Genomic DNA, 27,823 nt, shown 5'->3' on the forward strand with positions numbered 1-27,823 from the left:
TCAACACTCCCTGGGCTCTCCTGGTATGGAGAGTGCTTTTCCCATTCTCTGAACCCTCTATTTATTTTTTTAAATTAATTTATTTAAGTGATCTCTACACCCAACGTGGGGCTCGAACTCATGACCCCGAGATCCAGAGTCACGAGCTCCACCAACAGAGCCAGCTGGACGCCCCCATTCTCTGAACCCTTGAGAATATCTGACCTGTTCCCTCACATGAGTGAAATGCTCTCTGTACCACAGGCTTATTTTTATGCTTGTGGGAGAGTCATGATTTTCTGTTTTTCTGAAAATTCTCTTCGTCATCGCCTGGCGTACAAAGAGGGTGCCGTCTTCTGGGCAGGGTGGGAAAGGGGGCGTGGGCGGGGCTTCCTGGACAAAAGCCTGAGATTTCTGGCTTCACTGACCAAGCCCCCCAGGGCCCCTGGGGTTTGGGACTTCTTGTCTTTGTTACATGTGGAAGGGGATTTGGCAGGAACCTATGAGAGGGAGTTTTCCTGGGGGGCGGGTGCTGTGTCATCCTGGCACGGAGAGATGCCGGTTCAGGGAGCTGAGTTTGGGAAATGTCTTCCGCGCCTCCAAAGCCTGGGTTTCTGGTTGTCCTCAGTTTACCAATGAAATGTCTGCTCCTCCTAGGTGGAGTGCTCGGGGCATCCGTGGGCTGGAACGGCAGTAGCTTCCGTGAAGGGTCCCGGTGGATTTGTTGAACCGATGTCCCGTGGCACCTGGACAAGTCCATACCAGCTGTGCACTGCAGGGACCTGTGCTGCCCACGGGAGTTTGTGCACTCCAAACCTCGAGTATTTACAACAGAACCGAAAACCAGCAATTTGCAACATTGAGGGGCTCCTGGGTGGCTCAGTGGGTTAAGCCTCTGCCTTCAGTCACATCATGATCTCGGGGTCCTGGGATCGAGTCCCGTGTGGTTTTGGGCTCCCTGCTCAGTAGGGAGCCTGATTTTCCCTCTCCCTCTGCCTCTCAAATAAATAAATCTCTCTTTTAAAAAAAAAGAAAAAAAAGAAAGATTAGCCACATTGATTCAAAAGTGTGGAGAAGTCACCTAGGACAAACAGAAGCCAGGGATGTCCCAAGACCCAAGCATCCCTGGGATACCCCAGAAGTGGGTGCTGCCACTCACCTGGGACAGGAGAGGACACCTGGGGTTCTCCCACCCGGTACCCTCAGCCTTCCAGTCAGGACCACTCTGTGACCGACTCCAGAAGGATGCTAAGGAATGCGGAGGCTGTTGCTGACCTTGCAGGAAAGTCTGAGCCCAACACACCGGCGAGGACATGCAGAGCAAGGGGTCTCAGAGCCAGGATGTGTCCTTCCCATCTGCAGGGACTTGGACCCAGACCCATCTCCCCAGCAGTGTGGAAACAGAGAGGGCACCATCACCGTGTGATGACGCAGGCACAGAATATTCCAGAAAGTCATATGCATAAGGGCATCTGACAACCACGAGGTTTCAAGACTCTGAAAATCTTCTCCAGAACTATTTTAAATATTCAGAGGAACGTCCTTAAACAAAACCCACCCGAAGCTGATGTGGTCAAAAACAGCCCAAGGAAGCTTTTAGAAAAATCTGTGCTGCTAATGCAGGATTCTTTGCCTCTGAAATGCAACCCAGTTCCCACATCCTTGTGTCAAGTATGCACAAAGATATGCAAAAGGAGATTTCCTTTTTTTTTTTTTTTAAGATTTATTTATTTGACAGAGATCACACGTAGGCAGAGAGGCAGACAGAGAGAGGAAGGGAAGCCGGCTCCCCACTGAGCAGAGAGCCCGATATGGGGCTCGATCCCAGGATCCTGGGATCATGATCTGAGCCGAAGGCAGAACTTTAACCCACTGAGCCACCCAGGCGGCCCACAAAAGGAGATTTCAATGGTGATTTCTTTTTAAGTTTATTTATTTAAGTAACATCTAGGCCCAGTGCAGGGCTCAAACTCGGGACCCCGCAGCTCTCCCATGTCCCCGGCTCTCAGGACTGAGCCAGCCCGGTGCTCGATGGTGACTGTTTGCGGCCACGACGACCTGCACCTTCCGAGCCTCAGGGGCTCTGGGCGGCGGCCAGGCGCTTCTTGATGAAGTGGCTCACCAGGCGTTGTGGTCGCTCCTGGTACTCAACCAGCACCTCGTGGGGGCTGCTGACCTGGTCGCCCTCCAGGCGGTCGAGCAGAGTGACACACACCACGGCCACTGCAGAAGCAAACCCCGCGTCATGGCCAAGCTCCGGCTTCCTCACCCCATTCCCTAGGGCAGACGCGGTGTCTGCTCGGCCGTCCGGCACGTCTGCCCTGATGCCCCCCCCCCCGCCCCAATCCCTCCCAGCCGCCACCTCCTAAAGCAGCTCCCAAGCAAGGCCCTCGAAAGCCCAGTGTCCTGGAATTCTGGAAGGCCGTGCTGGATGCTGCAGGGGAGCCTGGGAATGTGGGGGCGGACTAACCCCAAGTCAGAAACTTCAGGCGCTCTGAGAGCAGGTTCACGGCCACGTCCCTGACCGGAGCCCAGGTGGGTCTTTCTTTTGCCTCAAGGAAAGCAGGTGCTGCCGGTGGGCGGGGGGCGGTGGGTGAGGGGGTGGGAGGAGGACTTGGACGGGGGCCTGGGGGCTGCGCCATGCACGAGGGACCCCGGTGACAGCACGCTGGCCTACCTGGGATGTTACACGCGCCACATATGGCGGCCACGACCGAGGACTCCATCTCGATGTTGCAGACGCCCGCCGCCTGGGCCTCCTTCAAGTACTTCTGCTTGTCCTGCTCCGTGTAGGAGCAGAGAGCGCCGTCCAGACGGCCTTGCCCTGAAGACATGTGGAGATGCGCCAATGCTCACCACTGGCACGTAGTATGCACCTACTGCATGCCAAGATGGTGCTACCCACTTCGGACCCCTCCCGGCCCTGCACACTCCTACACAGCACCCTCTGGGCTCCGAGGAAACGCGGAAGAGACAGGAGCCCTGGGCAGGACGGAGACCACCCCCCCTCACCTTCATAGAAATCTGAGGTGCACATGGTGTTCCCCAGGACCGTGGGGAACGTGAGCAGTTCTAAAGCACACTGCATGAGCTCCTGCGCCACCTTCTCGTCCAGACGCGTCCTCTGAACCACGGGCTTCCCCAGCACCATCTGCTCGAACACCGGCTTGAAGGAGGCGTCCAACGCCTGCTGGGTGATGACCACGGAGCCAGGCTTCAGACCTGAAGAGAGAAGCAGTGTCGTGGGCACACAGGGCAGACGGGGAGGGCACGGCAGAGCGCGCAGAAAGGAAAATGACCCGTCTATACCCCACAACGCGGGACACCCAGTCAGGTTGTAAAAGGAAACCGCTCGGGATGCACATTCTATATCAAATTCTTGTTTTCTGATGATGGAAGTCACGCGTGAGGGCCGTGGAGAATACGGAAAAGGGCGAGAACAAGACTGCCAGGGCCCATCCCCGTTACATGTTCCGAGTCCTCCAGTCCTTGCGGATTGTAACTGGCACGCCACCACTCAGCTGACCGCCGTGCCCTCACCTGGTCCCCACTTAGTGTTTTTTCATTATTTAAGATTTCAAATAACTACAGAGGTAGAATAGTCCAAGGAAACCCTGTCCAGGGGCACCTGCGTGGCTCTGTGGTTAAGTGTCTGCCTTGGGTTCAGGTCCTGATCCCAGGGTCCTGGGATTGAATCCCGTGTCAGGCTCCCTGCTCAGCAGGAAATCTGCTTCTCCCCCTCTCTCTGTCCCTCACCCTCCTGCTCCTGTTCTTTCTCTCTGCCAAGTAAATAAATAAAATATTTTTTTTTAAAAAAAGGAACCCCTGTGCACCCCAAACCCAGCTCCAGCACCTCCTGACTCCAGCCCATCCCCTCTCTCTCTGATCCCGGCCATGCTAGGGTTCCACTTCCCAAGTTTGCCGGGCAAATGCCCCTCCCGGGGCATTTTCGCGTTTGTAGGGACATCGCTCTACTCCTAGTCTTTGATCCTGTGATACCGTTGTTTGGGATTGACTGTGAGGCTTTCTGGATACTTACCTGAATGGGAAGTTGGGTTTCTTCAACACGGAGGAAGGAGGGAGGAGGAAGCCGGGGGATCATTCTGGAGCCCCCACCTCGGCTGTTTCCATGAAATGTTACAAAGCATGTTGTGCTCCCTGAGTATTTATCTGGACTTTCTTTCCTGTGCTGTTCTGATCCCTGTTCTGGTCAGTGTTCTGCTCCCACCCTGAGGCTGACCCTGCAAAGCGCTCGGCTGCTGGCCCTCCTTCCCTCATAAGCCCGGGGAGTTCTCGCCCCTTCTGCTGTCTGCATCGCCCTCAAGCTGGGGCGTGCGAGCCCCTCCAAGGGGGAACGGGTGACAGGGAGGCTACTGCAGGCTCCTCTCTCGGGCAGCTCCAACCCCAGGGTGGGAATGTCAAAGTCAGAGAGCCCGCAGCTTACTGAAAGCAAACGTGCCCCACATCCCGTCCTCTGTACCTCTCTCTGTGGCTTTCAGTGACAAACAAAGCATGCTCAGAGATCAGCCTGGGGACCCTTTAGGCAACTGAAGGACACTTAACTTTGTGTTCCATCTCTCTCTGTGATTTTCCTGCTGGTTTTCTCCTACGGTGGTTCGAATCCTTGCAGGAATAGGGAAGCGCAGAGGACAGGAGAAAGGCAGAGAAGCGGTTAGAAGGGAGCAAGGCAGGCAGACAAGGAGGCTCCGAGCACATCACCCCAGGAGGACGAGGCCCTGCAAGGTGGGCCCAGCAACATTCCGTGACCTGTTTCTGGGGGAGGGTTGGGAGAAGCGGCTGGGCGAAAATAACAGAACAAGCTTCTTTTCCTGCTTCCTGATCGTACACCGAGTCCCTAAGCCCGCCCTGCATGGGGCCTCCCACAGGAGGGTTTCGGTTCCTCGCGTGCGGGATGCTGGCCCCAGGGGGAGGCCCTCGGCACACTTACCGATGCCGCCGGATGTGCCGATGCGGATGACGGTGACGTTGGAGCAGCGGGCGTGGTACAGCAGCTTGATGAGCTCGTGCAGCATGACGGAGGTGGACGGGATGCCGATACCGTGCTGGAACCGGGGAGAGACGCCATGTTACATCAGGGTAGGGGCGCCTCTTGGCCCGTCCAACTGGCAGTCAGAGAAGACAGACTTCCAAATGTGACTTTGGGACATGCCAAAGCCTGCACACAGGTCACACGGTGGTGACTCAGGCCACCGCCCGGTAAGGCTCAGTGGGGAAGCAACAGCCTGCTCCCGTCACCTGGAACCGAACACCGTCTCTGCACCCCGGAGTGCTCTGGACGGCTGCTTGCTGTGCCCACTCTGACAGAGGACACAGACGTTGAGGGGACCCGGCCCATGGGTGCAGAGGGCAGTGGGGGGGGCTGGCCAAGCCTGAGGCCCAAGCCCCGCACCAGGTCAGGTACTCACGCTGACAGACAGCACAGGGCCCACTTTGAACATGGCATAGCGGTCCGTCCCCCCGCAGATGTTGGGATACTCTGCACCTGGGTGGTCGAGGCCCAGCTCCTTGGCCATGTATTTGGCGAAGGCCTCCATCCGGGTAGGGCTTCCCCCAATACACACGAACTGCAGCCAGAAAACAGAGCCCCATTAGTCCAGGCACAGTGCACGTCTTCAAAGCAGGGCTCCCTCCAACAAGGGCCCCCGACTAACATCAATGTCACCTAGATGTTGCTGGAAAGGAAGGTCCCTGGCCCCAGGCCAGAGCTACCGTGTCTGGGGATCCCCATGGTGGGTGCTTCTGTGAGTGACTCAGACGCTGGTGATTTCGATGTTCACCCAGTCTGAGAGGTACTGACCGGCTCATGGGATCACGGCTCCATGCACAACCCCCTGTGGAATCCGTCCCACACAATCCAGGAAAACCAGACCCATGCGTGCCCAGTCCCTGTCCATCCTGTGCACAGCTCGGTCGGCATCCTGGAGGAAGCCTAGGTCTGGAATAAAATGACGCAGGCTCCTCACTGTGCGATCAGGACCCTACAGCCCCTCTGCAAAATGGGCTTCTAACCAACACCTCCCCAGCCATCCAAGAACCAGACAGCTATGGCATAGAAACAGCCAGGAGCCCAGTGGGGGCTGGGGAATTGGGAGCTCTCACATGGGTGGTCGGCTCTCAGGGACAGAAAACCTTTCTTATGCAAAGCACTACGTACAAAAACTTATTTTTCATTGTGTTTTGCCCATGGGGGAAAGGTATATAAGCCAGTTTCAAGGAGTTTGATGATGAAAGAATGACTCATCTCTAAACATGACAAACAATGTTTCCATAGCCTAGAAAAAATTATAGGTTAAATTCTAATGCGTGGAAATCATATAAATTAAGACCACAATCACAGCCAAGGAAACCATCGACATAATGACAAAGCTACTGAGTGGGAGACGATGTCTGCATATGACATGTGCGAGTCACTATCCAAAATGTACAACAGACCTACACAACTCAACAGCAAAATAAACCAAATAATCTGATTTTTTAAAATGACCTGAAGAGACATTTCTCCAAAGAAGACATTCCAATGGGAACAGGCACATGAAAAGATGCTCCACATGACTTGGAATTGGGGAACTACAAACACATCACAGTTAGATGCCACCTCACACCCGTCAGAATGGCCAAAATCAACAACAGATGAAACAGCAGGTGTTGGTGAGGATGGGGAGAAAGGGAGCCCGCGTACTGTTGCTGGGAATGCACACTAGTGCAGTCGTTCTGGAAAACACTATGGAGGATCCTGAAAAAATTAAAACTAGAAATACCATATGATCTAGTAATTCTACTACTGGGCATTTACCCAAGGAAAATGAAAACACTAAACAGGAAGTTATATGCAGGGCTGCCTGGGTGGCTCAGACCTTAAGCAGAATCTGCCTTCCACTCGAGTCCTGATCTCAGGGTCCTGGGATTTAGTCCTGCTCTCTCTTTCTCCCTCCCCCCACCAAACCGGTGGTTGCCCGAGGGGAAAGGGTCTGTGGAAAAGTGAAAGAGATAAGGGGATTAAGAGACATAAATTTTCAGTTGCAAAAGAAGATAAAAGTACAGTGTAGGGAAGGTGCTCAACAGGACAGTGATAACATTGTTTGGTCACAGATGATCACATTATCCTAGTAAGCACGGAGCACACAACTGCTGAATCGCTATATTATGGGCCTGAATCTAATATCAGACTGTATATTAATACTTCAATTCGCAGAATACTACTAGCATAAGTCATCAGATCAAATCCTTCTTATAAAAGAAGAACACATGGGGAGTTGTCTTATGGTTTGAAATGAACACGGCCGCTGCTGGGACAGACCCCAAGGAGCAGCAAGGAATTTCTGAGCCATCGGTTGTTTTGATTTTGAATCTAAACATGAGTCCATCTGTACCCACAGGGATCAGACATTCCAAACATCCTGGGCCAGGATAAACCAGCCCCGAGGAACTCAGGACTCTGGGGAAGGGGCAGGGGAAGGACTAGAAGGATAAGTGTGCACAGCAAATCACAAGAAGACACATGTAATACTCAATATCCCTTGCTCCTCTACAGAATGTTCTGTGTCCCCTTTTCCCTCTTCTCTCAGTGGAGCATTAGGAAATGTGTTGTGTGTGGTTTCCATTATACACTGAACTTGTAAGATATTACTTAGGGACCAATATGCAGAACTTCTACCTTTCACTCATGAGTTTATATATTTTAAAAGTAACAATTTGCAAAAATCTGGTGAAGATAAAACTTTTTTTTTTTTTTTAAGATTTTATTTTTACATTATCTCCACACCCAACCTGGGGCTTGAACTCATGACCCTGAGATCAAGAGTCGCAAGCCAGCCAAGGGACTCCTTGGTGAAGGTATAACTTGATGATCCAGTCCTCTGTCACCAAGTCCACCCATGTCATCCACGAGGAGGCTGACCTTCAGGCAAACCCCAAGATCAAAGCCTTGCTTTTTACCTTCACATCTCCGAACATTGCGGGGAAGTCATGTGTGCTGGTGCTGAGACTGAAATGGTAGAGGACGTCTTCTTTCATTGCTGCTATATTTGGGTTGGTGGGCTGTACGAGGTGGTCACTATATAAAACAGGAAGGTGAAAGGTTGATGGAGCACAAGCGCCCAGCGGCTACCATAACAGAAGTGCCCTGTGTCAGCGAGATGCATGTAGCATGTAGTGGGGTGAGCTGGGCTGCCATGAACCACAAATGCTCTCCCTTCCCTGTCTCCATTCTGCCCCCTCCTCCTCCCCTATATCCCTTCCCTCACACCCGGGGCCCCTGCTTGGAGGCTCATCAGAAAGAGCTCAAAAGAGCACAGGAAAGTACAAAGATCAAGATGTTAAATCACCCCAGAGAAAGAGTACAGCCAGTTGCTGCTCAACCTCAGTTCATTCAACACATGACCCTGGCTTTATTTTGAAAATAATACATTCACATAGGAAATACGGATGGAAAAAGAAGTGCCTCTAGTTTTCCCTTCCAGAGATAACGTTTCCTATCTGTACACCTTGTATTTAATTTTTCTTGCCTTATTGCATTAGCCAGTGCTTCTGAGTGATGTCTAGTGAAGCACCTACTTTAGAAAGGAAATGCAAAATGAGATAAGACATCTTTCCACTTTGGTTATCTTTTCAGTGGTTTTCACTTTCCACTTGAAAAGGTGTGCGACTCCTGTTATTATTTCTACCGGACAGCACACTGCTGGCCTAGAACAGGAGTCAGCAAACATTTTTTATAAAATGCCAGATAGTAAATATTTTTAGTTTTGCAGGTCACAAGGGGTCTTGTCATGATTCAACGCAGCTGTTTTCACATGAGAGCAAGTGGGGTTGTGTTCCAATAAAACGTTATTTGCACAAGCAGGTGTACTGGTCTACACTGCATACCCAGCTTGCCAACCTTACACACACCTCCTTTGACATCTACGCCTGCCTGACTCCCATGGGCAGCAGTGCTCCCCAAAACCCTGGCCCGCCGGGCCCCAGGGGTGCAGCGACACACATGGATCCCTGAGTCAGGGTACTCTGGACCTTCTCGTTCTTCTTTCTGAGCCTGACTTTCTGTCCAGAACCCATGGATCTGTTTTCTCCTCGATCTAACTCTGTACAAAAAGAAAGAAAAGATACAAGAGAAGCAGCTCGCAGCTGCCTGTGACTTGGAAGCAAGGACACGGCAGGCCTCCTCAGCATGACGTTCCTGTGACTCAGGCCCCCAGGGCAGCAACCACTTCCTTTGCAGGGGGGAGTTGGGGGAGTGTTCAGCAGGTATGTCTAATATTTCAAAATCTAACTGGAAACACATATTCCCCAACCAAACAGGTGCTCTGGATAGCCATAATACCAATTTCCTTTTCTTTCTTTCTTTCTTTCTTTCTTTCTTTCTTTCTTTCTTTCTTTCTTTCTTTTTTCTTTCTTTCTTTTTAATTTTTGCCACAGAGGTGACAACAGGGGTGATTTCCCTGGAAAGCAAGTCATCTGTAAACTGCTGGCAAGTCAGTCACGAGTCCCCACCCACTGAGAGTACCAGCCCTGCCCCAGACCCTCAAGACCAGGTCTGCTCCGAGGTGCTGGAGTTGTGGCAGGGAAAACAGCAGTAAGCTGTAGTCAGAGCAGTATACATGCCACCCAAGTGAGCACCGGTGACTTCTGCAAGCTAGGGGGCCGGGGAAGGACAGGATCTGGCTTGCTCACCAGCAGCCCAGAGTCGGTCTGGGGTTTTGGGTTTGGGGTCTTGGTGGCTCTCAGCCTCTTCATCCACTCCCATACTCCCCGCAGCTGCAAGGAAAGCTCTGACCTCACACCTTATGTTGTAAGATCCTCTAGTGACAGTATTGCTGACATGGGTGGGTCCTACACCCTTTCCGGATGTCGTGAGCACAGCGGGGACTGAGTGCGGGTGGACAGGCAGGAGTCAGAGCTGACAAAACAGGACGTGATTGCGACAACTCTGCCACGTATTTCAACATATTTCAACTTCCTTTCGCTCTCTGATTCCAGGTAGAGAAGGGGAAGGAAACAGGCTCGAACTGATGAACAGCACTGGTTTTCAAACACAATAACTGGGCAGGTAGCCCAAGGAACCAGAACAGCTTTCAGTGGACTTCTGGAAAGGTTCTAAAGTAACACATCAAAGACCTTATTTGAAAACCTGGTTCTCTATTCTAGATACAGTTTCCAGTGACTTTAGCTTGCTTGATGCTGTCACTATAGTCATTTCACAAATACTCCTGGAATACCTACTTTGGAAAGGAAATGACAATTGGTGCAGGATGGGAACAGGAGCTCCAGGACTGGAAGAGAGGAGGGCGGGAGTCTGGGGCAGGGAGGGAGGCAGGGACCCACAGGGGGCCCTGCGCTGGGCACAAGGAGGACAGAGCGGCACCGGGGGGGCAGGAGGCGCTGACCTCGCCACAGACACAATGTTACTAATTCCGGGCCAGCGAGTACTTCTGCACTGAAAGGTCACAAGCAGCCAGAAGCTGGGAGCTGGCACTATCCCCACCCTAGAGGCTCACTTTCAAGATTAGTATCTTTCCAAAAAGAAAAAAGGAGGGGTTCCTGGGGGCTCAGTCGGTTGAGTGTCTGACTCTTGGTTTCTGCTCTGGTCATGATCTCAGGGTTGGGCGGCAGAGCCCTGGGTTAGGCTCCACGTTCAGCAGGGAGTCAGCCCAAGATTCATTCTCTCTCTGCCCCTCCCCCCACACTTTCTCTTTCTAAAATTAAATGAAATCTTGAAAAACTTAGACTTTTTCACAAGAGGCTGCACCCCTGAGCTGGCCTTTGAGCTCCCAACACCACACCTGCCTCTTAGCCAGGGGGGACGGCAAGAAGCCAGGGGTTGGTGATGGCAGCGGTGAGGGAGCGCAGGGCAGGGGGAGTGCAGCTGAGTCCCGTCCATGCCCCTGATGCTTCACCCTCCCTTCTCAGCCTCATTTCAACCCCACCCCTCTACCAGCATCCGAGGGGCCTGGAAAGGGGACAGGGAAGTTTGGGTTGCAGTGAACAGTTAAAACTCTCCATTGCCCAGTCCACGGGGCAGCCCAGGCAGCCCGAAATGTGAGAATGGCCGTCCCAGCCTCCAGGGAGGGATAGGGGTCCGTGCAGGATCTCCACCACGTGGGAGTCCAGGGAGGCCCAAGGAGGACATGGGGAATGCCTGAACATCCTTCCCCAAGAGACGGCCCAGGAGCCCAGGGTTCCGTGAGGGCCACATACAACCCCGGGGTTGTCGAGGAGGAAGCCAACAGGGCCAGCCAATCCCCTGCAGCACAGGTGGGGGACACGAGGGGTGGGGAGTGAGGGAACCAAAATTTCACTGGATTCAAAGCCCATGTTGGAATCCGAATGAAGGCAGGAATTCTCCCGTGGCCCACCTCGCACAAATACCACAGGTACACCTTTGAGCTGGGCCGCAGCATCCAGGGGCGGAGTTCTGGAAAACCGCGAAGAAAGAATTTAAGATTCAGAACCCCGACAGAGCTGGGAGACAGCAGGGCTGTGTTGCACAAGAGAGTCCTGCCCCGTAGAGACCTCGCAGTGTCGGGGCCTCAGGACCTCTCCTGCTGGGCCCCAGTCACCATCTGGAGAATCAAGTATGTTCCTGTATGGTTCCCCCTGGGAAAATGTGTGTCACCAAGTAATTGCAATAACCCCCAAAATGCAACCTGGTCCACTGCCGGCTAGAGCCTCACCTGTGATTGTTGCCTTTCTTTGTCTGGGACCCCGAGGAAGCCATTGTCTCAACGGAGGCAGGAGCCTAGGAGAAAACAACACGGAGTACTATTTCAGAATACACTCAGGCACATACAAAATCTCACAGTTCCTTTGGCAAAACTACTGGAACGGGGCAGCGTCGAACTGAAAGTAGGAATGCATCTTCAGGATCTGGAGAGACTTTTCCTTTTATTTGTTCAAGGTTTTATTTATATATGTAAGAGAGAGAGAGAGTGCACAGTGGAGAGAGGCAGACGGACAAGCAGGCTCCCCGCTGAGCAGGGAGCCTGATGCGGGACTCGATCCCAGGACTCCGGGATGGTGACCTGAGCCCAAGGCAGATGCTTCACCGACTGAGCCCCCCTGGTGCCCCACAGGTGGTCACTGACCATTTTTAGCAAATTCTGAAACCCAGAGAAAATGAGAAGCCGCAACGCTTCCAACCCCCAGCTTACTCTGATGGGCTTCAGTCCCTAACAGCCTCCCAACGGACCCCTTCTCCTCCTTACAAATCATGCCTCTCCTTGGTTTCAACGGCCGCTGTGTCCTGAATTAGAATTCGCTTTCATTCCCAATAAAGCCATCAGCTGCTGGTAAAGTATGTGGCCGTGGCTCTTTCTAGGGTTAATGTGACTTGGTGATCAGAGGTGGGAGCTGGAGGAGACTTGGGGGCTGGTGAGCAGACAGGTCCCTGAGCCACGGGGCTGCTGGGCCCACTGCTTTCTCACCGACGCTGGGGTTGGAGATGAGTGTTCTCCTGCATTTGGAGCCCCATGCTTTGTGCTCAAGCCCTTCAGGCTCTGTTCCGAATTTACCAAGGCCTTGGCATTGTTTTTTTTTTTTTTTTTTTTAAGCAGGTCTGAGAACATTCATTTGGCCTTCAGTCTGATTCTGACAGTGTCTGATGGAAGCACATTGACCTTGGGTCTGAGTTCTGTTTGGGATTGGGCCGCCCTTCCTGAAATGGTGCGGCTGTTGCTTCTGGAACCAGGCTGTTCCTGAAAAGCCTCAAAGAAATGGGATCCCAGTCATCAAAATGCTTTGCGGAGGCTCCCCCTTCCCCCCACCACTGGAACTGCGGCCAGCATTAGGTTTAGAAATGATGGTCCCTCAGCACACAGTTTTATTAAAAATCAGACTGACTTAACCAGTAGTAATTCAGACTCCCAATGGCCACCATGGAGAAGTTCCCATCTCCCCAAGTTTAATTTTCTCAAAGCTGAATTGGACAACCACGGTCCTAAAATTGACAAAACGAAATGAGATTCCTTCTACAATTTGTACTTTGAAGCTTCCAAGAGCTATCAGAATCTAGAATTGCCTCTCTCTAAAATACAGTTTGTAAACTAAATGAGGCAAACAAACAATTAAAAAGGGGGAAAGGGGGACGCCTGGGTAGCTGGGTTAGTTGAGGGACTGACTCTTGATTTCGGCTCAGGTCATGATCTCAGGGTCGTGAGATTGAGCCCCGAAGTCGGGCTCTGCACTCAGCCTGGAATCTGCTTGTCCCTCTGTTCCTGCCCCTAGTGTCTCTGTCTCTCTCTCTCTCTCTCTCTCTCTCTCAAATAAATCTTAAAATATAAAAAGAAATAAAAATAAAAAGGAGAAAGGGGGGTCTTCTGAGACCTTTCCCTCCCCCATTTCTCTGTCCACAGAGGCAAGGCCGCCATCTTGCCCTCAGGCCCTGGAGCCTTCTGCCCTACCTTCACCCCTAGCCTTGTCATCCTTCTGTCAAACCCTCTTTTCCTCTGACACTCCCTCTGCTCCCTCCTCTCCCGAACCTATCAAAACCCCCGTTCCTTCGAAGCTAGGTCTTCTGGGGATGTACACATACCCCCCACTTTTCTAAGTTCCCTGGACTAAGGCTGAACCTCTTTGAGGTAAAGAGGTTCCCTGAAGTGCCCGAGGCCCCCCATGGGTTGGCTGAAAATTTTAACAGCAACTCAGCCTGACCCACCGGGTTTCTGGGCTTGGTAGCACATGGTCCACTGGCTTCTGGCTGAGGGCCAGCCCAAGCCTTGGATGAAACCAGCCCAGTGGGAACATCCTGAGTGGGATTTTAGACAAACAGACCGCGAATCTTGGCGAGATGCTGGAACGCTCGCTGGATATCATCCCCAAGCCCTCACAATGGCTTGGCGCAGACCTCAGGCTTGCACACAGACGCCCGAAGGATCCGTTCCCGAAGTTACAACCAACTCCAAACCGATTTTAACGAAAATTCCGGTCTTCCTTTTAACTCTGTGTTCATGAGTGGGCTGATGTGGGATCTTTTACTTTTCGTTAAAAGGCCCAGGATAGATGGGAAACAGATTCGATGACCCTGGCAAGCCAGCTTGCTCACACCCTAGCTGAGTCACCTGCAGGAAAGGCCACGAAATGCCCAATGTTCACATCCATCCGGAGAAGGCCCCTGGCAAAAAGCCTGGTTTCTGCTGTCACTTGCCCGGGACGGGGACAACGGAGGAAGGACCCTTCAAGATTTAAGCTCTTCAACCTCCGATTCATCCCCAGGGCTGGGGCTCTTTAAGGAACTCAGGGAAACCACTCTCCAGATTCAGAATGCATCTCCCTCCTTAGTGACTCAGGACCTACATGCTCAATGCCCAGCCCCACCGCAGCAGAGCAGCCCCTCCGAGGGACAAATGCTTCAAACAGTGGGGATCTCCCACCGACCTCAGCAGGTTCCCGCCTCTGAACCCACTCCCTCGGAGGGGTACCCGCTCTTTTCTCCTCAGTCCCTCCGCCTCTACTCCCTGGGCTGGGATTCCTTACAAAAGTGTCATGCCAGATTTCCTTTCTCACTGAAGGGGAAGATAATTCTATAATCTGACAGCAGCGATCAAAGTAACCAACCAGGGGGTTAGATGATGCTCTGATGTCTTTTATCTGCTCTGCCTCTGGTGGGACCATCGCGGAGTCTGGGAACACCCATCATTTATTTATACTGGATCAACTAACACCCTCTTTTTGGGCAAAATCCTCAGCTGATATTGGTAAAATCCACAGCGCAGCTCCCAAGATTCAGCTAGATCGCTCAAAACCTCTCCCTAGAATTATCAATGCCCTAAAAATACAGAAGTCCTTCAGGGCCTCAAGCCCGTAACAGAGAATTTCGAGGCTCAGGGCCTCACGATCCCCTGTACCAGTCCCTGTCACAACCCCACTTTACCTGGGAGGAAACCCAATGGCCAGGGACGGACCTTTGTCCAGGTCCCTCAGCGGGACCCCTCAGGCCCCTGCTATTCCTAACCCCTACGTGCTGCTGGCACCCACTCCCACTGCAAACAAAGTTTCCACGGTAACTGGCCTGGGGGGTGCTTGGTTAGAACTCCGGTCGGTAAGGATAGCCCATGTCTTTCTGCCTTCACTTGGGAAGAACAGCAGGACACCCCGGTAGCCATGACCCAGGGTGACCCTGAGGGTCCTTCAAAGGCTGACTTGGATGACACAAAGTTTTCGACAGGCTGGACTTGGTTACAATGTGTAGAGAATTTGCTCTTCCGCTCCCTTCCCAGACATGTTCACAGGGAGGCGGTGTACCCCGTCAAACTTCTGACCTGAAAGGGACCTACGGTCTCCAAAGAAAAGTTGCAGTTTCCACCAAGCCAGGCTCAGTATTTATGGTACCTGGTCTCCGAAAGATGACTTGATGGGGACCCAGGCAGACTCGAAGGCTTCCTGAATTTCCCAAAACCGAAAACCAAGTGCCAATCAGGAGGCTTCCCAGGGCTGGCTGGCTATTTTCCACACTGGATTCCACACTTGTCCCTCATGGCTCAGTCTGCATAATCTTTACTAAAAAAAGGACAGACTTGACCCTATTATTTGGAAAGAGGTAGACGACATGGTCTTGGAGACTTTAAAGAAAGTCTAACCAAATGCTCTGCCCTCAGACATCCTGTTTATCAACAGCCTTTTTCCCTCCAGGAAGGGGGTACCCTTGGAGTGCTCACCTCCAAAAACAAAGGGACCACCATGGCACCAAAGCCAAAAATTAGGCCCTGTGGGTGGGGGCCATACCCCTGGCCTCACGGCCATTCCTGTTACTGCCTCTTAGTTAAGGCCACTGCAGAAATCATCACCCTACCTGTACCCCACACAGAAGCCCTGATAAATTCTCCTGACATTCAAGCCTTTTTAGCCAGGGGACTCCTGGGGGGCTCAGGTCATGATCCAAGGCCCTGGGATGGAGCTCCGTGCTCAGTGGGGAGTCTGTTTCTCCCTCTCCCTCTCATCCTCACTCATGCTGTCACTATCTCATCTCTCTTTCTCTCTCTCAAATAAATAAAATCTTTTATCTATTTTTTTTAAAGACTTTTCAGCCAGTCACCTCACCTCCTACGACACCCTCCTGGTAACCGTTCTTCTTACAATAATAACTCTTTCTGGTCCCGGGAGTCTCGTCTTTCTCCCCTCCTTCCAGGATTACCCCCCGCCCCCCGCCAGGACAGCTTCACGTGGTCAGATCACCTGGTGACTCCTGATAACCATTTCCAGGGACCTGCTCTAACCAGTGCAGACTTTTCACGGTTTCCTGATGGTTTCTTATTTAAGGGATGAGATATCGTGCTGGGTTTGCTGTTGCAAATCCCTGGGAGTCGCTGAGGCAGGACCTTTAACTCTGGCTTCTCCCACCCAAACGGTGACTTATACACCCTTACCTGAGCTGTGTTTTAGTCATGGGCAAAACCACAAACATTCATGCTGACAGTCACTATGCCTTTTGGGAAGGAAGCTCTGGACTTGGTAATGGGGCAACAGGTTTTCTTACCTTCATTGGGGATAAGATTAAAAATGACTCCTAGGTCCAACATTTATTTATTAGGTGCCATGTTTTTGCTGAGGCTCGAGCTACTGCTAAAGTTTTGGGGCATTCTAGAGTCAACTCCCTGGAGGCCCAAGGACACCACCCCATTGATATTTCCACCCCAATGTTGCCCAGAAGGAGTCCAACAGCCAGACCTCTGTCATATTCCAAAGAGATGCTTTTCCAAATGACAATTAGGAAAAATGGACCAGAGATCCCCAACAATTGGCCCCAGAAATGTTAAATCAGTATTGGAAATCTAATAACTATTGGTTTGATAAAACAGAGAATTGGGGTTTAGACCAAGTAACAAGCAGGACTTACCAGAAATTTTAAATTCCCAGTACTTACAACCATACAGGTTAAACCACTGGTTTACTGTGAAAAGGACAGTGTTCATGAACCAATATTGACGGGGACCCTGTTTATCCCACTTCTCCAAAATACAATCCCGGGAAACATACCCGTCCTGCCTAATGGACCACATGAGGTTTTGCCAACGGACTGCACCCAGATCCCTCCATGTCATGGATACAAACCTGTTTCAGTCATGGTTTGTACGTTTCCCTACTGGATCGAAGCCTTGCACTGTGGACAGGCCAACACCTCTTCTGTGGCTACGACGCTGTGAGGACAGACGAGCCTACACTGTGCCCGGGGAAGACCATCTTACCAGTCAGGTGCTTCAGCAAGTCTGGCTGGTTTTACAACACTTCTGCTGTGCACACCACCCTCAAACCTCAGAGGCGCTCCAACACACTAAGGGTGTTATGGAGACAAGTGGCAACTTGTGCGGAGACCCTGCAAACACATCTGTCAAAGGCACAGTCCTTACTCGTTCTGCATCTCAGATCTGCCTGCTTGGGAACCCCCGGACTCTCTCTCTGAGATGGTCCTGGGAAGCGCAACGCTCGAGATCCACTGAAGACCCAGCAGGACAAGGCAGATGGGAGCTGACATGGACATGACCTTGCCTGTGACGCTGCTCTACTGCCCCAGCCTGAGAAAGAGAAGCTTTCCTCATCCCCTGACCCTGTTCTCCCTGAAAGGCATGCTTGTCCTCTGTCCTCGGGGACTGGCCCAGGGTACTAATTTTCTTTTGCTCCCTAATACACCTCCACCTGTTACTGGTAAAGTAACTGTCAGGTTTACCTTCTTCTTTTTTTTTTTTTTTTTTTTTAGATGTATTCATTAATTTATCTGAGGGGGAGGAGGGGCAGAAGGAGGAGTCAAACAGACTCCCTGCTGAGCGTGGAGTCCCACACGGGGCTGGATCTCAGGAAGCTGAAGCCAAGAGTCGGAGGGTTGGGAGAGTGGACACCCCCCTCCAGTGGGAATCCGCCTGGTGCTTCTGACGTTTGACTCCTCAAAAACGTGACTACTACTAACAGCGTGTCGCTGACGGAAAGCCTTCCGGGAAACAGAAGCGCGTGGTGAGTGAATTATTTTGTATGTTATATGTATTTTATTTTTTTTTAAAGATTTTATTTATTTATTTGACAGAGAGAGATCACAAGGAGGCAGAGAGGCAGGCAGAGAGAGAGAGAGAGGAGGAAGCAGGCTCCCCATTGAGCAGAGAGCCCGATGCGGGACTCGATCCCAGGACCCTGAAATCATGATCTGAGCCGAAGGCAGAGGCTTAACCCACTGAGCCACCCAGGCACCCTGTTATATATATTTTATACCATACTCTTACGACGCAGCTGGAGAAAAGAAAATGTTAAAGTATCATAAGCAAGAGAAAATACATCGATAGCACTTTGTGTATTTAGCAAAAGAAATCCGCATATGAGCGGATCTGCCCAGCTCAGATCCTGGCTGTTCCAGGGTCAACAGCTCTGGGTCCTCATCCTCTCTCCTGCCTGGAGCTCCTAACACCTTTGGCATTTCCTAGGAGTTGAGAGCTGGAAGATGTCTCTTGTTAATGATGTGATAGTGAGAAACTGCCTAAGGATGGGGGCTGGTTGCCAGGGAAACCGAAGATCATGTGGTTGGAGGTTGGCGGTTTCAGCCCCACACCCCCCCTCTGGGGTGGGCTGCAGATTGAATCAATCACTAATGACCAATGACTCATCAAACACGCCCATGTAACAAAACCCCCATGAAAACCCAAAAGGACAGGGTCTGGAGATCTCCCGGGTTGGTGAGCAGCTGGAGATGAGGGGACCGTGGGCCCTGGGGGGACATGGGAGCCCCGAGCCCTCTTCCCAGACCCTGTCAGGGCAGCTCTTCTGTTCTTTGATAACAAACCAATGATGCAGGGAGTAAACTGTGTCCCTGAGTTCTGTGAGCCACTCCAACAACTTCATCAAGACAGGGAGGAGCCGTGGGAACGTCTGGTCTGTGGCTGGTTACTCAGAACCCAGGTGACAGCCTGGACATGGAGCTGGCATCAGGGAGGGCTGTGCTGGGGGACCGGCCCAGGACCTGTGGGTCTGACTGTGCCTCCAGGCAAATGGTGTCCAACATGAGCTGCACTGGGACGTTGCAGAATTAGCAGTAGGAAACCCAGATGTGTGTCCAAATTGTCATGGGTGATCAGAATCTTGGGCCCTGATTCCAGGCAAGCAAGCACAGCACTCATCACACAAATTCACACAGACAGCCAGGCTTCTGTCCAAGTCTGGCTTCCAGGAAGTGCAACCGTCAGCAGGGCCCTGCAGGGACTGGCCCTGGGCTGCCCACTGGGGCCCACCCCTCCTGCCATCCCTCTCCGTGGGCTCTCACCTCTCCAAAGAGATCTGAGGGGGCCTTGGGGTGTCACAGCAGCATCAGCAGGGCCACAGCTGGCCGGCAAGCAGCGCGCCCCAGTGAGAGCAGTACTGCTCACAGAAGCCCCTTCCTCCTAAACAACAAGTACCCTCCAGGAGGCTAATTTTTCTTCTGCAGGGCACCGGGAGCGAAAGAGGAAGAGTTAGACCAAATTAGACTGTGCCTTCCCAGGGGGCAGCAGACAGAATCCAAAAAAGTAAACGAAGCTTCAGAGAAAGCATCCTGTCTGGCATGGGGAGAAAGTGCCGCAGCCCACACGTGCTTGCTCTTCTTGTCTCTAAAGCAGAGGAAACATCTCCCTGCCCAGTCCCTGCCCTGCACAGCCCCCGGGCTCAGTGCTTCCTGAGTCTGCCTGGCCCGCTTCCCTTGGCATCCCTTCTAGGCTATGAGCCTCCCCAAAACTGACCCCGTCCTGCACTCAGTAAAAGATTGAACCAGCTTGGGACTGAGAAAACCCCAGACTTCAGCAATGTTATAAACAGAAAGATCCCTGCTAATGCACAGACAATGCCGGCATGGCCAGTCCGGGCTTAAGGACCAAAGATGCATTTCCCTCTCCAAGGGGCACATTCTACCAGTGCCCCCCACTACCCCCACCTGCAGAAAGGTCGAAGCTAGGAGGTAAAGGAGGTGCCTCACTTTTCAGGATGAGCAGGGGTGGAAACTCGGAGCCCATCGGCCCTTGTGGGTAGCTGCCCACTCACCTAGCGTCTTCCAGCAGCCACGGGTGAACTGGCAGTGGTGAAGCAGGTGTTGGTTCTTGGAAAAGCAGCCCCTGGTGATGAGAAGCAAAGAGGTAATAATGTATTTCCAAACAGGTTTCCGGCTTGGCAAAAAATGAGCAAAGTTACATTGTGTTCTTCCAACCTTCAGAGGATTCAGGAACTCGGCTTGTCAGCCCTGTAGTCCTGTTTGCCCCGCTGGGGTTTAGTGTAGAAAAAGAGGAGGAGCCCCGTTTGCAGGATCCACTGCCCCCAGCATCAGCCAAGGCCCACTTAGCAACCCCTTACAACTTAGATCACAGACAAAAGGTGTTGGGCCAAAGGAGGGAGCTTCTGTGGGAGGGCCAGGTGCTCAGAGGAAATGGGTGATGGGGGCTTCCAAACACCCCTCCAGGGCAATCTAACCAAGAGAGGTCATGGGTAGGATTTAGGGCAGATTTGTTTCAATGGTTCAGCTGATTTAAAATTATCACACACCCCAGACATTTCCCCTTGCACAGATGATACAAATAACGCCTTCCCCAACAATATGTGCTTGGTAGAAAACATTGGTAGAAAACAGGACTTCCAGTCTGGGCATCTCAGAATGAACCCTGGTGCCCATTCCACTTCCTGTTTCCCGTGCAGCCCAGAGATGCCAACTTGGCAAAACGCAGTCCCTGAGTTAGTCCGCTGCCACACTGTCCATCCGTGAAAGGCTCGGGTGACCTGCTCCCTCATCCCCCACCAACAAGGCTGCTAGTGCAAAGCAAGGTGCATAGACAGACGTGCTTACACTACACGGTGCTTTTAGCTCACTGGGGATAAGCTTCATGCATTTACCAACATCCCTAGAAAAGGCATTAACTCTCCCTAAGATGCCAGAAAGGGCTAAGCTTGGCCTGACACTGACCTGAGTCAGTGAGTGACTCAGTCACTGACCTTGGGGAAAGGTCAAAGGCGAAGTGCTCAGACAGTATGTCCCAAGGTGGGGGCAGGGGGGTGGCTCTGAAAGGTAGGAGCTGGGGAAGGACAGAGATTTGAGCTCCTGAAATCCCTTATCTGCCTACAGGTAGAGCCTCCTGAAAGAACACAATTGTTAAGAATTAGCTCCCAGAGAGCAACCATAATCTCTTCTCTGAGAAAAACCTGAACAGACACTGTCACTATCCTATTTTCCTGAGGAGGAAAAAAAAAAATCTTTCCAAAGTACTTTGTTTCCCTAAGTTGCTTTTCTGCACTCCCCTAGAAGCCATTTGTTCTCCCAGAAGTGTCCCTCTGCACCCCCCACGCCCTATTCAGATGGTAAAGAAGCCCCCACATTCTTTTTTTTTTTTTTTTTTTTTTTTTTTTTATAATTTTTTTATTTTTTATAAACATATATTTTTATCCCCAGGGGTACAGGTCTGTGAATCACCAGGTTTACACACTTCACAGCACTCACCAAATCACATACCCTCCCCAATGTCCATAATCCCACCCCCTTCTCCCACATTCTAACCACCTCACCAAGCCACAATTTTTTTAACTCCCTTTGTAGACACAAATAAAAATCCATCTTTTCTCTTGCTGTTCTGTCTTTTGTCATTTTAATTTGCAGCCCCCAAGAACTTCATCTAAGAGGATAGAAGTTTTTCTCCTCAACACATGATTCCAGGACAGCTGGAGGGACACAGAGCCTGAGCAGAGAGGTGCTAAGAACAGAAAAGTGGGGTACATTCTGGATCCCAAAGATGAAATCTGAAGGATTGACTGGAGGTGGTACTGGGATGAGGTTGGCGGGGATGCCTGTGTCTAGCCGAGATGACATTGTCCCCGACTAGGCATGGGGCTAAGGCAGGCTGTTTCACTCGAGATACCATAGTTTAGCACAAGGCAGTTGTGGGAGTCACCCCATGGGGGAAATAAAGCTTGACATGTCTTCAAGAAGCGGGTTTGAAAAGTGAGAGATAAAGTTCGCTGGGGAGAAACAGGGTAGGTGGGAATTCAGGGTCAAAGGCAAATTGCCAGAACCAACAATTGAGGGGAGCCAAGGACATGAGAGGGCCAACAAGCAAGGGAGCAAGAGGGTGACCAGGGAAATATCCCGTCAGTGCAGAAGGACACACTGACCCAAAGCTGTGTTTCAAAAGTCTAATCTTTGAGCATCATCGGCCCTAGATGAGGGCTGTCCCTGGTGTCCCTCTGTCCTGAGGGAGGGAGCTTCCATGGAGAGCATACAGCTCTTCCACAGCCCAGCGTGAGTGACATGGGACCGGCACCCCAGGATGGTACCAGCCCAGAGGCCAGTAGAGGCAGCACTGCTTCCAACACTGCCCCAGGGTCCTCCACCTTCTCCCCCAGGGCAGAACGCATCCACTTCCCCAAGAAGTCTCCTCCTTCCTCCCCAGGACCCCATGTGCTTCTCTACACAATGGGAAGGTGTCCCTACAACCTGCCATGGGGGTGCAGTCGCTCAGAGAAATCCAGACTTGGGTCTGGCTCTCAGGGTCCCTGGGGAAGAGCCTCCGCTGTGAGCCTCCGGGGTTCCCCATCCAACTGCTGCCCCATACAACTTGTAAAAATACAAACCCTGTAGCTGATGTTGGTTTCCTTGGGGTTGTTTTAAGTTGTAACCCATAAAACTAAAAATCAGATAGTTTACACTCGGTGTAAAAAACACTCAGTGTATATAAATGTTTATAAAACATTTTTTTAAAGATTTTATTTATTTGAGAGAGAAAGAGAGCAAGGAGCAGGGGGAGGAGCACACTCCCCCTTGACCAGGGAGCTGGGGACCTCGACATGGGTTCGATCGCAGCATGCTGGGACCCTGACCTGAGCCCAAGGCAGATGCTTAACCGACTAAGCTACCCAGGCGCCCCTATAAAACGTTTTTGAATGAACACAGTTCAAAAGCAAATGAGTATGTCCGTCTGTACATATGGGAGTGAGAGAGGGGGGAAAACGGTCAGTGTTTATCTTCACAGAGTAGGAAAAGCTGAAAGTTTCACTTCCTGTTTTATATTTGTGCTTATATATATAAATATGTATTTCTTATATATATTCTTATATATCTTATATATAAGATTTATATATATCATATATATAAAATATACATATCTTATATATAAATCTGTTATATCTTTTTATTAAGTTTTTATTTAAGTAATCTCTACACCCAGCTCGGGGCTCACACACAGGGCCGATCAAGAGTCACACTCTCGGGGCATCTGGGCGACTCATTCATTAAGTGTCTGCCTTCAGCTCAGGTCATGACGCCAGTGGAATAGAGACCCACATCTGGCTGCCTGCTTGGCGAGGAGCCTGCTTCTCCCTCTCCCTCTGCCCCTGCTTGTGTTCCCTCTCTCGCTGTGTTTCTCTCTGGCAAATAAATAAATAAAATCTTAAAAAAAAAAAAAAAGTCACACTGTCCATGGACAGAACCAGCCAGACACCCCTAGTTTCATTTTCTTAATAATGAGTTTGTATTAATTTTATGATCACCAAAGAAAACAAAGTCCTCTTGGACAAAAGACCAGGTAAAAAGCTAATTTATTATTATTTATAACTAAAACATTATGCAGTGCCCAGAGGTGTGGAAAGCCCTGGAGCTAAGAATGTGATTTGTGGGATCATGAAGTTTATGTGGAAAGAGCTAGAAACCTGGCCTCCAAAAGCGGGAGGAAAAGGGCAGATTGGCTGAGCCTAGCTGAGCAGGGCTGGGCAGGGTAGAGGAGGAGCGGGAGTGCTAGGAGGGGGAGGATCTGGCAACCTGAAGACTGCTTCCCTCAGTGGCCTTCCAAGCAGCCCAGCTCTCCAGATTTTTGCATTTCTAGGTCACTCCCCATTGAAGAGGGCAGCTGGGTGAGGGGTTCAGGGTGCAGGGTGCGGGTGCCGGGCTGAGCTCTGGCCTGGATGCCCGTTCCAAGCCAGCCAGGGAGACTGCTGCCAGAGACCTGAGTCATCAGGCAGGTCACCCAGCCAAGCCCTGCCCTGGAAGGGAGACAGATCTATGGACAGCCTGTGAGGCTGCGCAATGTCTCTCCAATGGGTGCTCCCAGGCCACTGGACGGTTTATCAGAGATACAAACTGTGAAAGGACACACTCCCCGTGCCAGTTCCATCTCTACCCTGTCATTTTTGACTGGTTTCTCTTCACACCTGCCGGACAGACGGATCACAGTGTCATACTCTAACACTGGTTCAGCGCTGGCCCAATGCGTGCTGCCATCCACTGGTGCTCCCCAGGTTTGGGAAAGAAAGAAAAGAAAGAGGAAAGGAAGGGAGGGAGAGAGGGAGGGGAGAGGAAGGAGAGACCAAGAGGGAAAGGGAGGAAGGAGGGGAGGGGAGGGGAGGGGAGGGGAGAGGAGAAGAGAGGAGAGGGAAGAAAAGGAGTCCAAAATGAACTCACTTGCCCCAGGGCAGCAAACCAAGACCTAATATCGGTTAAATTGAAACCAAATGGGAGACCAGCCTCAAAAAAAAAAAAAAAAAAAAAAAAAATCCAAGCAGAAGAAAGGGTTAGTCATACCAAGTTTTCTTTTGCAAGACTAGCTTGACCCTCGACCCCAACCACTTCTTCCTTAAGCCTCTGGAAATCGAGAGGGAAAGTGAGCTTCCCCAGAGATGACTGATGATGACTGGTCCTCGGTGATGTAACCGGGACCAATTCCCTACGGGTTAAGATGCTAACTTTGCAGCAACGCCCCGTGAAGAAAAGCGGCTGACTCCCAGCTGCGCTAGAACCCAACCTACCTTTAAGCCCCCCGGGGTCCCTGCTCCTTTGAGCGCCCCCATTTGCAGACTGTCTCCTCCTGGCGCGCAGGATAAACTTACTAACTGCTACTCTGGTGAATCAGCGGCTTTACGCTGTTCTTCCCGAACTTTTGACAGTTTTAACCCATCCGCCTCTCAGAAATGTGACCTTTAACCAGTCCACCTGCGATCACCTGGTCACAACAGTGACAGACTCCTGCCCCTCCCCCAGAGAAAGATGACCTTGCCTAAAAACCCTTTCTTTTCACAGGAACTTTCATCTGGTCTGGTCAGGTCCCTCTGCCCCCACCCTCAGGCCCCCAACTCCTCCCCGTGCTGCCTGTAAAAGTCTTCCCTTCCCAGCTCCCCGCACCTCCTTTCTGCTTGCTGGACGGGACACGGCCGCACTGGTGAGTGACCAAATAAAGCCAATGGGCTCCTCAAACCTACCCCAAAATTTAAAAACAAATTTTAAAGAGCAAAAACCATCCTCCAAATAGTAACTTTACTTACCACCCCCAAAGAAAAGGGGGTAGTTCTAGGTGTTCTCTGGTTTGGTCTTCGGAGAAGCCAGTCCCCACTCTGTCCACCACCACCAGAGGCTACATCGGCTGCGCTCTGCGCAGGCTGGCGGTCCGGGAGCCGGACGGCTGTGGTGGGGTCAGGAAGCGCATCTTTCTCGGCCCCGCGCAGCACACCGTAAGCGCTCTCCCTGCGCTAATCCCAAACGCACCCCCATCCCTCTCCCAGAACATTCTCCCCACGCACCCTCTGGGCGCCCTGCTCCCGGCGCATCCTCCCCCCCAGCCCTCTCCAAGTACGCCGCTCCTTGAATCTGCTCTTCACCAACCCCGCACCCAGCTCCACAAGCGCCCAGCTCATACGTCCTGCGCACCCTCTCCCTGTACTCCTCTCCCCGCGCGCGCTGCTCCCGGCGCACCTTCCCCGAACCGCCTCGCCTTATACTCCCCTCCCTGCACTCCCCCCCCACCCACCCTCCCCGCACGCTGCTCGTCCTCCCTGCGCTCCGCTCGTCCTCTTGCGCGCCCTGCTCATCCTCCCCGCGCGCGGTGCTTCGACGGCACCCTCCGCGCGCGCCTTCGCGGTATATTCCCCTCGTCCCATCTTCTCCCTACCTCTCCCCGCACCCTGTTCATCCTCCCCGCACCCTGCTGGAACTCCCCGCGCACCCTGCTACCCGCACGTCCTTCCCAGCCAAAGGCTGAGTCACCTCCGCAGCAGGTGACACGAAAGCATGGTTCCCGAAAGCGGAACCCCAAGCCCGGCGTGGACCACTCACCTGCGCTAGGTACCGGCGAGGTCAATTTCGGATCTGGGTCTGCGCTCTGAGTCCGGCCCGCTGCTGTCCCCTCCCTGCCCCGTTCCGGGAAGGCTGACCCCAACTCCGCCCAAAGTTCCTTCCTCTTGTGGCGGGTGGGGTGGTGCGTCAGCGGAGACATCCCTGTTACTCATTAAGCCGCTCCACCACGCAGAAAACCTCTTGCCAGCCTTAATACAGTAAACAGCCGAGGTTATCCAGCCGCGGATGGGCTTCTCCTGGAAAGCGCAGGCAAACTGCCATCGTGGCAAGCCAAGTCTGCGCACCATAGGCAAACTGCGGCGCGAACAGAGTAGAGAGTACCCTCTCCCGGAGGAAGGGGGGGGGGGGGGTCGGGAGGAGCTTTGAACGAACGTTCTTTGGAGGAAAAATGAGCCGGAGGTGGTGTCTCATTGGCCGCAGGTGATGGTGGAGGTGGCCTCTCATTGGCTGCAGGTGAGGGAGACGGAGACGGAGGTGGCCTCCCATTGGATGCAGGCTGGTGCCAAGTAGCCCCCCCCCCCCACCGCTGGACTAGAGGGGGATGCAGCAGGTGGTTTTGAGGGCCTGCGGGGGCCGCACCCCCAGCTCCAGAGCCACTGGAAAGAAAAAACAGGTGGAACCAGCCCTGGGCCGGGTGGGGAGCGGGGGTGTCAGGGAAAGGGGGCTGGGCCATGTCTGCTGCGGTCCCTTGATCTCTCCAGCCCCTTCTCTGGGGCTTTTTTCTGGGACCCTCTGGATACCGGGAGCTCGCTAGTAAAGAGAAAGCCAGGAGATGCTGGCGCAGAGAGGGAAATGACTCAGTAAGTCGCCGGCTGAGACTGCAGGACCTGGCAGCAGGCCAATACTGCAGGCGAACCCGTGCCACTGGGCAGGTGCCTGGGACAGGCACCCAGCACCCCACCCGAGAGCTTGGCACCTGAGCACCTCCTGAGATGTGCCCACCCGGGACCCCATGACCTCCTGCACTCAGGACTTTGCCTTCCATTTCTAAGAGGCAGCCCATGAACTGGCAAATCGAATACCAAAGACATGTTTGTCAAACTGACCCCTCAGGAATGGGACAGACTGGAAAGGCCACTGTGGCCATTTCTAAACCATACCTGAAAGCCCCGCCCACCAGCGGGCCACCTCCAGGAACCGCTCCAGGCACGGCTCCAGGGGGAGATGCCAAGGACACACAGGCCCTCACCCCCGCAGGGCCAGCCCCAAGGGCCTGGGACATCTGCGGACAAGTGCTCCGAGTGGCCTCACACACAAGCAAGTGACACCACGAGAGCCACTGGAGAATAATGACCACTCCTGTCTGGCTGACCAGCACGAAGGACTAAGTTCGCTTGATTCAAACGCTCCCAGAAGGAGCTGAGAGTAGTGTGGAGCTGTTAACTGAGGCTCTTCCTGGCTTGGCGCCACACCCCTCGGCTAGGGACCAGCCACTTCTCCCTTTCCATCTCAGCTGCTCTCCTGCATTCAGACAGCAGGCAGAAATGTCAAAGATCGGAGAACGGTGGTTTCCAGACTGCCAGCAGGCCGTGAAACTGTGTCGTGGGTCACAGCCGTTGTTTAGGTTGTTGATGAGGAGGAATGGAGAAGGAAAAGCATCTGCAGTCTCTTACGCTGGGAAGGGACCTTCTCGGCAGGAAAGCCAGGACGTCTGGGAATTGTCCCGCCTGGGGCCCCAGAGGCAGATATAACCACATGCCCACACTGTCGCCTGCCCCTCTGCTGTCACACAGCTCTGCAGGGCCTCAGTGTTCCACACACCCTCCCACCTGACTGTTTGGCTCTGAGCGGTTA

At 52.5% G+C, this 27,823-nt stretch overlaps 1 protein-coding gene across 3 annotated transcripts; it reads right to left on the reverse strand.

Annotated features, from left to right (window-relative positions):
- Positions 1 to 1,888: 1,888 nt before the first annotated feature.
- UPP1 (uridine phosphorylase 1) lies at positions 1,889 to 26,127 on the reverse strand. 3 transcript variants are annotated; one of them, XM_059170642.1, is made up of 10 exons: positions 26,009 to 26,113; positions 19,975 to 20,045; positions 19,226 to 19,381; positions 11,667 to 11,731; positions 7,936 to 8,053; positions 5,406 to 5,564; positions 4,928 to 5,042; positions 2,992 to 3,201; positions 2,657 to 2,803; positions 1,889 to 2,202 (listed from the first exon to the last, which is right to left on the reverse strand). In XM_059170642.1, the coding sequence occupies exons 4-10, from the start codon at positions 11,708 to 11,710 to the stop codon at positions 2,054 to 2,056; spliced, it is 942 nt and encodes a 313-aa protein (XP_059026625.1). In that variant the 5' UTR covers positions 11,711 to 11,731; positions 19,226 to 19,381; positions 19,975 to 20,045; positions 26,009 to 26,113; the 3' UTR covers positions 1,889 to 2,053. The 3 variants fall into 3 exon arrangements, with proteins under 3 accessions (XP_059026625.1, XP_059026624.1, XP_059026626.1); XM_059170641.1 differs by lacking the exon at positions 19,226 to 19,381; XM_059170643.1 differs by lacking the exons at positions 19,226 to 19,381; positions 19,975 to 20,045 and having other exon boundaries at positions 26,009 to 26,127.
- Positions 26,128 to 27,823: the final 1,696 nt, after the last annotated feature.

This window comes from Mustela lutreola, chromosome 4, assembly GCF_030435805.1.
Source record: "Mustela lutreola isolate mMusLut2 chromosome 4, mMusLut2.pri, whole genome shotgun sequence".
Lineage (NCBI taxonomy): Eukaryota > Metazoa > Chordata > Mammalia > Carnivora > Mustelidae > Mustela > Mustela lutreola.

Excerpts from the sequence above, each read along its gene's own strand:
- UPP1 (XM_059170643.1), bottom strand. The coding sequence starts at position 11,710 with ATGGCTTCCTCGGGGTCCCAGACAAAGAAAGGCAACAATCACAG. Across the intron at positions 5,565-7,935 it reads CAATGTTCGGAGATGTGAAG|TTCGTGTGTATTGGGGGAAG; the intron begins GTAAAAAGCAAG and ends TTCTGGCTGCAG. Across the intron at positions 3,202-4,927 it reads CGGCACATCCGGCGGCATCG|GTCTGAAGCCTGGCTCCGTG; the intron begins GTAAGTGTGCCG and ends TTCTCTCTTCAG.